General features: G+C 39.4%; 1 protein-coding gene across 4 annotated transcripts; it reads right to left on the bottom strand.

The window, feature by feature from the left end:
- Window positions 1-421: 421 nt before the first annotated feature.
- tpm4b (tropomyosin 4b) lies at window positions 422-9,756 on the bottom strand. Of its 4 annotated transcripts, none has more exons than XM_041054803.1 (9): window positions 9,358-9,752; window positions 7,006-7,131; window positions 3,042-3,175; window positions 2,234-2,351; window positions 2,051-2,121; window positions 1,866-1,941; window positions 1,488-1,550; window positions 1,325-1,394; window positions 422-548 (listed from the first exon to the last, which is right to left on the bottom strand). In XM_041054803.1, the coding sequence occupies exons 1-9, from the start codon at window positions 9,469-9,471 to the stop codon at window positions 466-468; spliced, it is 855 nt and encodes a 284-aa protein (XP_040910737.1). In that variant the 5' UTR covers window positions 9,472-9,752; the 3' UTR covers window positions 422-465. The 4 variants fall into 4 exon arrangements, with proteins under 4 accessions (XP_040910737.1, XP_040910740.1, XP_040910739.1 ...); XM_041054805.1 differs by lacking the exon at window positions 422-548 and adding an exon at window positions 877-1,109 and having other exon boundaries at window positions 9,358-9,756; XM_041054806.1 differs by lacking the exons at window positions 7,006-7,131; window positions 9,358-9,752 and adding an exon at window positions 4,500-4,800.
- Window positions 9,757-14,366: the final 4,610 nt, after the last annotated feature.

Genomic DNA, 14,366 nt, shown 5'->3' with positions numbered 1-14,366 from the left:
CTTGGCAGAGCACACACAAAAAAAAACACTGTGCATGTTAGCACATGTAAATTGAAGGGTGAGCTCTTTCTCCTGTTACAGTTTATGGATGTGTGTTGAAACTGCCTGAAGGACACACAAAAACATGTATGTAGAACCTTGAGTGCTCACACAGAAGACACAGACACTAAACACATAAAACTTGCTTTATCACCGTCATCATCATCATTCACGTCATCAGTTTTATTTGTGCTCAGTACGGTCTAACACAATTTCCAGCACCGAAACAGAAATCATTTGGACCCAAAACCATTTTTTAAAAAAGGAAAAGAAACAAAGGAAACATAAATATATAAAAGGGGTACATGTGTTTAACAACCAAGAGTAAGAGTGAAATTACAGAGACTGGATGGCATGTTGAAAATATCTTTTATAAAACAAGTTTTTTTTTTTTTTTTTTTTTAATTGATGTTCTTCTTGGCACTTTTACAAGCTACTTAGCTCCTGCAGTGTTTGGTCCAGGACTTGGTGCATTCCTATGTTTTCCTCTTTTGCGTGTGATAGACTCTCTGCAATAAAAAAAAATAGCAGCAGATATAAAGTATAATGGCTTTGTTAGAGTACAGATCAGTTGATAACATTAACAGGTAAGCTAATAAAATGTGGTTCATTGTAGCGAAGGCAAAGCAAAAGAAATATACTTGTGTACAATAATATAAACCTACAAATTTGGCTTTTCTGTTGTGGCAAATAATCATAGAAACTATATACTGAAAACTGTATAACTGACTGTAAAGCTAAGGAACAAAGTGTAATACAACTTTGAACCTTAAATGAAGAAAATTACCGATGCAGAGTGGTAAAAATCAATCTTAATTAAAAAGACAGAAGACAGGACAAAATAGAAATATCTTTATTAAGCTTTACTTGAATGGAAAAGCAGCAAAGAGCAGTGAGAGCGAAGGGGAAAAAGAAAAGACAAAGTGTTTCTAATCAGGCAAAAAAAGACAAAGGGAAAGTGAAAACACCATGACCTAATTGCAAGGTTTACAAGGTGTTCATATCATTGAGGGCATGATCCAGCTCCTCACTGATAGCCTTGTATTTCAGCTTCTGAGTGTACAGTTCGTCTGCAGGTCAAGGGGCAGAGAGAAAGCAGGTGGAGTAGGTTCAGAGGAAAATGCAGAATTGTGCAGACCACAGGGGAGAAATGAGGAGGAGAAAGAGAGAAATCAAGGAAAAAGATTAAGAAAATTAAGAATAGTAAAGATCTGAACAAAGTTTGAGTTAAAGAAACATTTTAGTTTGTTGCAGGATTGAAAAGAGGCATTTAAATGAAGTGTACCTTCTAAGTCATCTATGGTCTTTTCCAGCTTAGCCACTGTCCTTTCTGCAAACTCTGCACGGGTTTCCGCCTTTGAGAAAAAACAAAAAACAACAAGATATTAATCATCCAGATACAGCTTAGTTTGCCTTTGCGAATATAGCTTGAATAGACATGAACTTACCTCCTTAAGTCTGTCATTCAGGACTTTAATCTCCTCCTCATATCTGTCTTCTTTCTCAGAGTACTGTGGAGAAGGAAATCATTTCATGGTCAAAACAATAAACATCACAATGTTTTCATTTGTGAAAACTAGTTATTCCACATTTTCATGCCCAATATGTAGGTTGAAAATTATATGAATATGTATGTCATATAACATTTGTCTCTTTTTACATGAGTTAAATGAGAGTTTTAAAGTTTTGAAGCTCATTTTGGACAAGATGGGGAAGGATAGGAAGGAAAATTGAGAGCTGAGCTGTTATACTGGGCCACAGCTATGGGCGTTAATGTGTGAAGTTGTTTGAGGGTCAGCAACAAGCTGATAGAACAGAAAACTTACCTTATCAGACTGAGCCTCTAGTGACTTGAGATTGTTGGTGACGTTCTTGAGCTCCTCTTCCAGGTCACCACATTTTCTGCATGAACAGAGCAAAACATTAGAGATTGTTTTTAGTAACTGTTTCTGGCATTGAATATGTCTGAAGCTGACTTCTTTTTTAGGTTTTTTTTTGAGCTTGTGCTTACAGTTCAGCAATTTCTGCCCTCTCCTCTGCTCTCTCCAGCTCACCCTCAAGGATTACCAGTTTACGGGCAACCTGACATCAAAAAGACATGAAATCACAGTCGAGCAAAGACAAAAATTTAGATCAGGTTCATCACTCAACTGAAAACTGAAAGTGAGCTGAAATCTGATCTCTGTGCCCGCACCTCCTCATATTTGCGGTCGGCCTCCTCAGCGATGTGTTTGGCTTCTTTGAGTTGCATTTCCTGAATCTCCATCTTCTCCTCATCTTTCATGGCTCTGTTCTCAATCACCTTCATGCCTCTAAAGATAAGAGAGACAGAGAGAGAGAGAAACCCAGCCTTCAGTTCAACAAGACGAAAATGCTCTTGTCATTATTGAAGCATCCCAGACATTTCACATCAGCTAGAGGTGACAATTTCAGTTCAACGGACTGCTTAAAATCAAAGTTTCTGTGGAAAGTTACCCTGCTTCACTCCAAATATTGTGAAGATGCTTGAGGAACTGCCAAAGAGCTTGTGGGTATTTGTGCAATTTGCATCGTTTTGTTTAATTACCCATGTGGTTCTGAGTTGTTTGTGGTTGCTGATCAGCATAAGCTTTGAATCTGTAATTTCTCATAGAAAAATAAATATTTTCAGAACCAACAACTTCTCCAGTCTTTACAAGAAAAATACATATGGCCCCTTCATCAGTGGCCCAGCGCGAGGACAGACATTTCCCTTCTGGTCTATAGACATTTCAATAATGCCTGTATATACAGGATCTTTAGCACAAAAAGTAATATGCAGAAAAGCTAAAAGCTGATTTATGGCTGATTATCTTATGGCATATGACATAGCAGATGGCATGTCAACAATTTGTGGTTAACACATTAAAGCTAATATTGATTTTCATTATGGAGACAATGATTTTAAAAAAATATATATTTGAACTTGCTCTGCTACTGCAGGCACTATCATGAATTCTTGTGAAGCCTCTGTTGATTGTCACCTTTCACTCTCATCTGCAGCCTTCTCAGCCTCCTCCAGTTTCTGCAGGGCTGTGGCCAGTCTCTCCTGAGCACGGTCCAGCTCCTCCTCCACCAGCTGGATTCTGCGGTTCAAAGATGCCACATCGCTCTCGGCCTACAGCAGAGACAGAAAGAGAGGCAGACAGAGAGAGAGAGGGAGAGGGAGAGAGAGAGAGAGAGAGAGAGAGAGAGAGAGAGAGAGAGGTCACAGGTCAAAGGTTAACCAGGAAACATGCTGCTGCCTCAAGAGGAAAGGCGCTGCTCAGGATGGCCAGAGCTGCACACTCAAAACTGGAAGTATAATACCAAATTATTTATTTTAAAGTAAAAGTTAGTTTGTTGGCTCTTGGTTTTGAGTGCAAGGCTCCAATAACACTACAGTTATGGTTAGGTGTAATCAGTTTATATACACTGATTTCACGCTGTCTAAAGGTCTGGACATTATGAGCTTTTTATTGATAATCAATTAATTATGCCTATTTATTCTCTGGAACCCAGTGAAATACTCTCCAAGACATGCATCTTTTCCTATTTTCTTTTTCCTTCCTGTCCAGTGGGTCAGACATCTTAAGGGCAATCAATTTTTATCTTAAGAGCCATGACGAGTTCTGGACTTTGCAGCTTGACCAGATGATCTGAAAACATGCTGATGTAGGGACAACAGAGTGAAATTTTTAACCCTGACATATCTGAAGTGGTGCAGCTGGACAGACCTTTGTAATGTAAACCCATGCATGTTTGGGGGACAACAGATTATTTCTTTTCAGCTGGTTTTCTGTGAGACTGATATCACAGATATAGAAATATATATACGTCTGCTCTCTTCTTCCTGCACAGAGGAGGAGCAGGAGGAGTGATTGCTGCTCCCAGTTTCATTTATGTCATTCAGTCAAAAAGCTCAAAGGGCGAGAAGAGCAAAGACTTTTCCCTGTTTCGCAAAACAGGAACATACCACGTTTCCCAAGTGTCTTAAACTGTAACTGGGAATAATGAAGACTATAAAACGTTATAATCCAACCGTCCCTTTTTAAACAAAGACGATGACAGTTAATGTGACACCGAGGGCCGCTCGCAGCATTTCTACGTGTTTTAGTAGATACGGGGGGGCTGAAGTTAGGTAATTAAGCCGAACAAAAGTCTGCGAAAAAAACTCTCTACAACGATGCCTCAACTTCCCATAACCCTCTAAAATGACTATACCGAAACATTGGAAGTCAAAAATGACAGTTTTACCACTGAGATACGCAGGAAAAGTTTCAGATGTTTTAGATTCTTACGGGGCGTTGTGTGAGCATTATCCTCGCTACCTGCAGCCCAACGCTGACAGATTCTGTGTAAATTCTTTACAATCCTCCGTAGAGATGCTCAACAGGTATGCGAGAATTAACGACAAAGCAAACAAATGTAGCTCAGATCGGATAAATGATGAATAATCTCACTTTTTCGCGCAGTTCCCGTTCAGTGTCCAACTCCCTTTGTACTGCCAGTGCACGATCTTCTGCCTCATCAACTTGTTGCTGGAGGGTTTGGATTTTCTTCTTCACTACTTCCATAATCTCGATTACTTTGTTTTCTCAAAAAAGCAAAGAAGGAGCCCGAGATGTGGTGGCCTGGACCGACTCGGTGGATTCTTCAAAAGTTATTGATTTGCGTCAAAGTTGCAAGCTCCGACGAAAAGGTTTTTTTTTTTTTTTTTTGTCGGGCAGGAAATCAGGGACGTGCAGTGCTGGGATGGGGGGGAGAAAGGGCTGGGAGTTTTCAGGAAATTTATGGCGAGATCCTCCAATCCTGTGAAGAAGCCTGTCTCTAATGACATCACAGGATTTAGGAGGGGAAGGGACTGCTCTTTTCCTCCACAAAAGAGGTGTGTAACATTAGTGTGTGTGTGTGTGTCTGGATTTTCTTTTGTGGACTTATATGGCAAATGTAAGGTGTTGCTTAGGCTGCATTTTTGTGCTCTGATTAGAAGGAGGAGGGTAGAGATCAAGAGGAAGAGTGTGGGTCTGAATCATCTATCTGATTCAGATGAATGAAGCATGTCCAAGAATGTTAATCATCACACGGGATGTGTTCGTGTGGACGAGAAAGGAGAAGAAAAGTAAAAGTGTGTTTGTGAAGGAGAGAGAGAGGCAAGTTATGAAACTATATAGAAATCAAAGGTCCAAAGATTTACTTCTATAATCGGAGGAGGGTCAAGAGTGGGGTGGGGCGGTAATAATCCTCTCTAACAGGGGTTGTTGACCTGCAGTGGCTTGGAATGTAAATTGATTTGGTTGCAGACATGACCCGCAGCCATCGGGTGGCGACACATTCCTTCAGCGCCCCCTTCTGCTGCCTCCTCCTCCTCCTTCTTACTTTTCAGAGCAAAGTCTGGGTTTATTTTCTCTTTCTGTCCTTGTATCACATTTATATGTATCAGCATCCCACAGAAGCAGTCGTGAAACACATTAGAAGAAGGAGCAGTGGTGGACGGGCCTACAAAAAGCAGATCTGTGTGCATCTGATAGGTCATCTGAGACTGACATCATTTGTTATCTGACCTTTAATCTTTGGGGTCTTATCTCACCTGCTTTCACTGGTGGTTTTAGAGATGCACTGTGTGGTAGCCTTCATTTAATGCTATATATTCAGTTAGATTTTAGTGTAAATATTAGTCCTGAAACCATTAGTTGATTAATCTGTGTCTATTTTGATAACCAGTTGCTCTTCTTAATAATTTTCTTGAAGCAAAAAAAAAAAAATCTGCTGCTTCTTTTTGTCCTTTGTGAAAGGAAACTGAATAGAGTTTTGGGGTTTGGACAGTTGGTCAGACAGAACAAAAGAAGTCACATTTGGCTTTAGGAAATTTTGAAAATGGTTTTTCACTGTTTTCTGAAATTTGTGGACCAAACTATTAATCAAGAAAACAATTCATTCAAAAAATAATTAGCAGATTGGCCAATAATCAAAATTATAATTGGTTGCTGGCCCAATAATTATGTGTATGCAAAAAAACATGGTTTTGTTACTTTGAGATAATGCATCTTGCCAAAGAATAGAAAAACTGGTGTCACGTCTAAGATACTGCTCATAAATGAGGTCAACCCTCTTTAAAGATGAATGGTCATTGACCATTGTTCATCAATAAGGTATGTACTGTAAGTCCAGACAGAGGAGGGTATAATATCTCCGCCCCAAAAAAGGCCAGAGCATTGATTTCATTAGGCACTGCAGTATGCAGTTCTCTGTTTGCTTAAGCTGCATTCCTGGGATTCCTGGTCGGCTACAGGCTGGCCAAGTTTTGTCTGTGCTTGAGAAAAAGTTCAGTTACACACCAAAGTGAGACACCAATAACTCTGTGATTCTCAGCACTCTCTGGGTTAGAAGATATAAACTGATCATTTCAAGATTTATTTCAGGGTTGTAAGTTGCCATCAGCTGGTCATTCTACATTGTGTTTGATCAATAAGTGATTCACAGAGTCAAAGTGGGAGTTTAGTTTTTGACACACACTGTATGTTACCTGACTGTTTAATACACAAAATGGGATTTTCAAATTCTGCCTCCTGGCAAACCTTTGGTACAGAGGTCCTATTCACTGAATTCTTTTAGTCCTTTGTGTTGTTGAAATAATTGAAACTTAAAAATTTCATTACTCTCAAACAACTTAACTATTAAGGCGAGTCCAGGCAAGACCTTTTTTGGGAGATTAAGCAGTAAGAGCAGCTCTCAGACTGAGTGTATTAAGTGCTGAATTCAGTGATTCTCTTCACTAATTTTCATGGAAAAGCACTGAATCCTGAATGTGCCACTACCACTGATCTTTTTCAGTCAAGGAGCAATATTCAGTTCAGGCCACCTTAAACAGTGGCTATTGATACGTTATAGGACTGAAAATTAGAAGTTGTGGTGTTCCACTGTAATGTGGATAATGTGTTTCAGATGGCGTCTTTGTGGTAAACTCACATCTGTGGCCTTCTTCTCCGACAGTTCCAGTTTCTCCTGAGCATCCTTCAGGGCCTCCGAGTACTTGTCCAGCTCATCCTCTGTTCCCTTCAGTTTCTTCTGCAGAGCCAGCAGCTCGTCCTCCAACTGAAAGACAGAAATAATGACAGAGAGTTAGAAAGGACACAGCTAAATAAACCAAGATTTTGCTATATAAAAGTAAGTATGAATGAAACTGTGGAACAATGCAGCATTATTTTAAAATGAAGATATTTATTGTTTTATAAAATGATGGACATTTTCTCATTAGTTAAGGTGGATTTTCTGACTTATTTCTACTGATGCGTTGCCATATAGATAATAAACAATTACCTTTAAGGGAGAGTTTACAGCTGTGCTAGGGGATCTCTGAGGCTGTGGTGGCTTGAGCTGAATGCTAATGTCACCATGCAAACATGCTCACAGTGCCAGTGCTAACATGTTCATGTTCAGGAATAATGTTTACCATGTTCACCATCTTCTAACGTAAGTAGGTTTGCAGGTACTGGGTCAAAACCCAAAATAGACAACTTGAAATTCTCAACTTATGAAGGCACTAGATGAAAAGTCACAGGACACAATTTTCATGGCAATTTCATCCAGTATTTGTTGAGATATTTCAGCCTGGACAAAAGTAGTGAGCCGATTTATATTGCCATTCCTAGGGCAACATGCCAAGGGAAGTTCAAAGAAGTGTTGCTGTTACCTCTATTTTTCCTCTAGAAAGTCATTCAAAACTAAACCATTCATCATGAGGTCTGCAGCTTATCGAAAGTAACTGGTACATTGTTTCTGAAAAGACACATTGCTGCTGAATATTTTGTAATTTGGGAAAACTAATCTTTTGATTGCTGCTTGTGTGTGCCTAATGTTCTGTGTATTGTATGTTGATATTCAGCATAAGTTTTGTGTATTTTCAGTGCCTTCCGTCAGCCTAACTGCACACTGATGTTCATCTCATCATGCCAAGAATAGCAAAGAAAGCATCTCTTAGCACTTCTTGTATCCCTTGCCATCCAAACAAACCAAAGAGCTGTGCATAATCTTCTAGGATTTCATGCTGACTGTTCCTTGATGTGGAAGACATGCTGTGGGTCCATATGTGCGGTGCCAGTGACAACTGTCACTCCTTGTGGTCTCTGCGGGTGTGATTAGGGCATTAGCCACCACAGAGGGGATTCTTTCCACTTGCTTTAATGTAGATCCTGGCTTTGTCCAAGCCTCTTCAACTCCCTCTCCAGCATTCCTTTCACAACTCCATGATGACGACACCACCTCCCACTGTGCAATAATTGCCTCTATTTAGAAACCTCAAATATCCTATTACATCTCCAGATTCTACTTTGCTTGTGTCAAGGGGTACAAGTATGCTATTATTAAGTTAGCCCTCAAAATATCAAGCTGTCTGAGGCCTTAGCACTGCAGTGCCAAATATGGGTGTGCAGATATTTGGAATTTGTGAGGTTTCTTTGATATTGTACAGACTTCAATTGAGACAAGGATACTGGGAAATGCAGTTGACTAGAGTCAGAGCAGTCGTCACTTTGCCAATCTGCTTGTGCTTCTCTATGGACACCCTCAATTATCTCCTGCCCACCACAAGACACGGCCCTGGGGCTCAGTATCAGCTGCTCTCTGTAATTCGGCATTTGGTGCTTTAGGAAATACTTGAGATTTTAGTGAGTTGAGCCACTCTGCAGTCCGCACAAGTGTTTGGTGACTTTATTTTTAAATTTAGACCAGAACGTTGTTGAAATTTATGGAATACCTCTATGTTAATATTATATGTTGATAGCAAATTAACAGTATTGAGCTGTTTTTGCAAAATAATCTAATAAAATTAATTTTGGAGCAACTAGGTGTCATAATAACTTTGATATTCTTTTTACTACTCCAGATAGAGCTGTGCAATATGACTGAAATCAATATCACAACAATATTATATATATTTTTATACTGATATTTAGCATAATATGGACAATGTCCACAAAATCACATAAAATAATCCAGTTGATGTTCCATTATTTGCAGTATGCCACACAGAAACTTCAGTAACAAATTTTGTTAGTTTTTGAGTTTTCCTTAGACTAAATAACTCAAACAAGTTTTGTTAAACTATAACCATACTACATGCAGTAGCTATCCTTGTGTATATTAACATATTTTTGCGATGTATATGGCATTTTATCCAATTCTTTGTATTTCAGTTGTTAATTTTGCACATGCTGCGCATAATGTGTACAGTATTCATGTTCTTTTTAAGCGTTCTTATCTATACTATGCACCTGTTCTTGTTCCTGTGGCTTCCCATAAAACCCATCATCCGTGTCTCACCTGCTTGCATTTATCCTCTGCTGCCTTTTTGTCAGACTCAGCCTGTTCTGCCCTGTCGATGGCATTCTCCTTGTCCAACTTCAGCATCTGCATCTTCTTCTTGATGGCCTCCATGGTGACAGTAGAGTCTCAGTATTTTGCAGCCTTCACAGAAAAAGAAAATTTTTGTTTCTTAGAGTCAGAAGCTGTTGCAGATGTACAGAGAAAAAGCCCTCACAAGAGCCCTCACAAGGTTGACTGGGAGAGCAACTGGCAGATGCAGAGAGGAGGAGAGAGACAGAGGGGAGCTCAGAGTGAGTGAGCACAAGAGAGGAGAGGAGGATGCAAACTGAGAGTCGGTAGAGCTCTATGTGATTTAAACTTGACTGGAGGTTTGGAGACAGCCCCACTCCCTAGTGACAGCCCTTTCCCACCGTTTACCCCTTTCTGCCACTCCCCACCGTGGCTACTCTACAACTTGCTGTGCCCCCCTCCCTGAAGTTCACCACTCAAAAGCGTGTAGATGTTTTGGCAATATACAGCCTGTCTCCTTATTTGGATCATGGCCTTTTTTGTTTGGATAGGACAGGAGAAGGATAGCAGATAAGAAGCAGGAGAATGATCCAGAACTCAGACATCAAAAGCACATTGTTCACATTAGTAATATGAGTTACTGAAGGTTAACTCTTTTCCCCTTTGGGCTGCATATCTATAGGCCTGTGTTCTTACTTAGGAATGTTCAAATTGATGTTAATACCAGAGTTGGTTAGAGAGGACATAGTTTTCATTCTACTGTGGAATAAAAAAGGGCTGTATGGAAAATGATCCAGCCAAAGAAAATTTGGGGGAAAGAGCTGTCTGCATGTGATCTACACCAGGCAGCCAGAGCATTACAGTCAAGCTACAAAGACATAAACCATAGGTCTACTGCAATTAGGATCCTCTTAATTACTATTGGTTTGACAGACCTTTATTTAGATCTGTTTTCTGTAATTTGTGAGGCGCACAATATAAAAAGCATTGTTGGTCAGGGTTGTACAACTTGTTTTACTCTGATGGATTCTAGGAATTATGATTATATGCACCTATGAGATGTTAAGAAAGAAGGCCATGCATGATGCTGACTCCGGGCTCTTCATGCGATACACAGGCTATGTATACAAGCTCTTTTTAGAATACTATGTTTGCATATGAACGTTTATGTCAGACACCAAATGACAAGAAAAGCAAATGGGGAAAAAATGAAATCAATCACAAAAAATAGAGGGGATACTGACATGTAATATTTTTATTTTTGTAATTTATGATCACTATTGCTGGAAAAAGTAATGAAATTTAAATTGTTGTGAATGGAAGGGGTGTTTGTGTGTGTGGGTGTGTATGTGTCTGTGTGCTAATGACATCAACACTGATGGATCTGTCTGCTTTCTTTCAACTCTTCTGTGCCAGCTGCCCCAGCTAAAAATAAAGATTACAAGGAAAGTCAAAGAACAGTGAGGCGTACAGTGGCCATTTATCTGAAGAAAGATTCACTTGAACAGATGTATCTCTTGTTTTTCATGTTACGTTGCCACTATTGCAGTGTGTATCTCCTTGGTTGATATTTCTAATACAGACACTGGCGCACAAGACAATGTCCAGGAAGAGTGAAGTGTGAAACCAAACCTGAGAATCTGTGTTGCATTGTGTTGAAATTCTGCAAGAACTTTGACTTTGTGGAAAATGTTGTTGCTGTTTCAGTGAAAACGGTGCATCTCCAAATTTGGAGATTTATATTTTTCCAGGTCCTTTGTGTCATGAGACAATATTTTAAAACAAAACAAACCATTTAAAATCTCACTGGATTACATAAAAAATGTACTGTCACAAACCTAAAAATGCTTTTTCACAGAACAGTCACAGTATGTCAAATGTGGCTGAGATTTGTGTGAAGTTAATTGAGTGAGTTATGTATGAAGCAATTCTGCCTCATTTTATGTTCATGGGCGTGGGCATACCTGAAAAGCACTGTTTTGAGTTTAGTGTTTTGGCTTTTCAGAGGTCAGAGCACCCCAAGGATGTCTGACAAATTAAATGCCAACAGAAAAATAGAACCAAAAATCTTCTACTCTTTGAGACTAAGTGACAAACGATACTTTTAGTGGATTGTAAGTGTTCTGTTCAACAGGAGCTTCAAACTCACACAAGTTTGTGAAACTGCTGATAGTTTAATAGTTTTAAAATCCTGGGGTTAACACAAGCTTACATCATGACCTGCCATGATAAGACCAGTGGCTGCGTGCCTTTTTTGGTCTGTCAGGATGCTGGCTGCACACACTGTTATTGCTAAGATACAATTCTGGTAATTCAGTGTGACAAATATTGATTTTGGAAGTATATGATAAAAATGTTTGACTCGCTCAGTGAGCAAAGGAGGAGCAGAGCCAGAAGAGGAGAGAAAGAGAAAGAGAAAGAGAGAGAGAGAGTGAGAGAGAGAGAGAGAGAGAGAGGAGGTAAGGGAGAGAGGAATAGAGACTGAGTGAACTAAGAGAAATCAGAACCCTCCCACAGGAAACCGAGCTAAACTCTTCTTCTCCTTGTATGGTAAAAACTCCCCCAAAAGCCACAGGATCGCCTTGGGAGTAGAGTCAGAGTCAGAGTCCTGCTAAGTATAAATCACAAAGCCATGGGAATGGTGGAACAGATTAGAGTGTATATGAATGCTACCATGAAGAATACAAACTAGGACACTTTTAGTAGTCTTAAGTGCTTGATGTCATGCAAGGGATATATGGACACTGATAGCACAGTTGGTTCTTAAGTGTTGACACTGGATGATAGGCTGTAAGCATTTGTTTTACACACACAAAATGTCGTATTTAGAGCAGAAACCAGTCTAGGGGGACAATAACAAACGTCTTAGGTTCCAAAAGTTTGCTCTGGCAACACCTGAGCATCTGATTTATCAAGTATGTAACACCTGTGTGATGCAGTGAGTCATAGTGTACTCAGACAAGCCCATTTGTCAGCCAAAGTAAACACGTCAGCCCTGTTCAGCCCTGAGACTTCTGTACAAACATGTCCCTAACTACTTAAACTACATCCTGTGATCAACAGTCCTACACAGATGCAGTGTATAGTATATGGAAGTGGCTGAGGGAAGTGGCAATCTGTTATATTTGGCTCTGTAGCTCAGTCCAGTTGCATCTATGACTTCTGACAATGTCTAGACTCCATCTTACCAGCCAAGGGATCAGAGATCTGTCACTTTGACGGGCCACAGTTGTCTTGCACAAGTCCTGGCACTGAAAGGCTTTTCACGCCAAAAAGGGGGGTGTTGTTCTCTGAGAAGAAGCCTGGTATGGTCATCGGTTTTCACTCATAAAACATATTTTCACTTCCCCTGCTTCTGTTATCTCTGTTATCTTGTACCTTTTTTCCATTTTTCATCATTTCACATCCCTGTCGCTGTGTCACAACACAGAGCAGTGAAAAGCAGCAGCTGTTTGGGTTAACATACTCAAGCAGGCTTTTAAATCTCAGTTATTTTAATGCTAAGCCAGTATCAAGTCAATAATTACTCCAGTAGCTTTGTGTATTATAATACACTGACATATTAATAAGTGGTATATTTTTAGATATATGAAGCAGCAATACTTCTACTTATGTTTCAGGAGTCTTTTCACCTCTGATGAAGTCAGTATTTGTTGCTTGGCTGCCATTTAAGTTTTGCACATCAGCAGTTATAGTCAGTGGGATGATCAGCAACATTAGGTTTAAGTATAGAGTGACTGGAGTAGGGCCAAATCAGCATTTGTGAAAGTGAACAGAGAGAGCAACTTCAACAAAGATTGACACATAAATTTGCTCTGTTGAACAATATAGTAAACATTTGGGATAAGTGCCTGATTATAGGCAGATAACTGAGGATATGAATGCCTGTTATTAGCTTCACCAGATAGCCAAAAGTATGCCGACACCACATCCACATACTTTTTGGCACATTGCTTGTCTCTGCTTTTGGTCTATGGGGTGATTTTTCATGGTTTGAGCGAGGGCCCTTAACTCCAGTTAAGGGCCATTTTAATACTACACAATGCATACATATTTTAAAAAGCATTTTAAACTTTGTTGAAAGGCTCTTTCAATATGATAGCCATATCACCTAACATCAGTCCCTGACCTCACAAAATCTTGAGGAAAGTCCATGGTTGTAACATGAGATTTTTAAAAATGAAATACAGATGTAATGACACACTCATGTTGTTTAGTGTTGTCTGACTCAGTGTCATCCAAGTCTGCTTTGGGGATGTGCTTAACTGAAGGATGGGAGGGCTGGTACTAGTGACAGTACAGCACTGAAAAGTCACATGAAGTAATATAAATTGTCACAGGCAGAAAATAAGTTTTCAAATGGGATGCAAATTAATGGTAATGATCAAATTACATTTCTTAATTCAACTTTTTTGGATTATTAAATCATTTGCAAATTAATTGTTTTCTGTATTAATCATTAAATTACATTATTTTTTTTAATCACCTAATGTTAAATTGCTTTTTGTGCTACTATTGTTCTCTATTGAAGAATGGTGCTATCTTGTGGTGATCATCATGTGGCAGTTTAATAAATTTAAGTTACCCACTCCTCCAGTAGAGGACGCTACAGGACAAAAACAAAGCTGGTGAAAGAAGAAAAAAGACTGACACAAATCAGAAACCATGAGAATAACGTTTAAGATTGTTTGAAATTAATGGAGAAATGCACACGGTTGTTTCCTTGGTCTGCTTGTACACTTACAAATTCTTAACACAAGCTTTAATGCACATGATTAATTGAGGATTAATTGAAACGAGTAACTAACTAACTATAACTGCATCACACACTAGTTTTTTATCCATAGCATACAGGTAAAAAAAAACCGATATATGCAGTGTTATCCTCATTTTAGATGTTAAAAAGGGTTTTGTGGCTCCGGGTGTTTTCTTTTCTGTGGGAGACGGTCCAAGTGGCTCTTTGAGTATTTAAGGTTGGCGACCCCTGAACTATCCCT

Source organism: Toxotes jaculatrix, chromosome 14, assembly GCF_017976425.1.
Source record: "Toxotes jaculatrix isolate fToxJac2 chromosome 14, fToxJac2.pri, whole genome shotgun sequence".
Taxonomy (NCBI): Eukaryota; Metazoa; Chordata; class Actinopteri; family Toxotidae; genus Toxotes; species Toxotes jaculatrix.
Note: the sequence above shows the minus strand (reverse complement) of the source record. Positions and strands in the feature narration are given on the sequence as shown.

Excerpts from the sequence above, each read along its gene's own strand:
- tpm4b (XM_041054805.1), bottom strand. The coding sequence starts at position 9,471 with ATGGAGGCCATCAAGAAGAAGATGCAGATGCTGAAGTTGGACAAGGAG. Across the intron at positions 2,122-2,233 it reads CCGACCGCAAATATGAGGAG|GTTGCCCGTAAACTGGTAAT; the intron begins GTGCGGGCACAG and ends TTTTGATGTCAG. Across the intron at positions 1,942-2,050 it reads AGGGCAGAAATTGCTGAACT|AAAATGTGGTGACCTGGAAG; the intron begins GTAAGCACAAGC and ends CTGTTCATGCAG.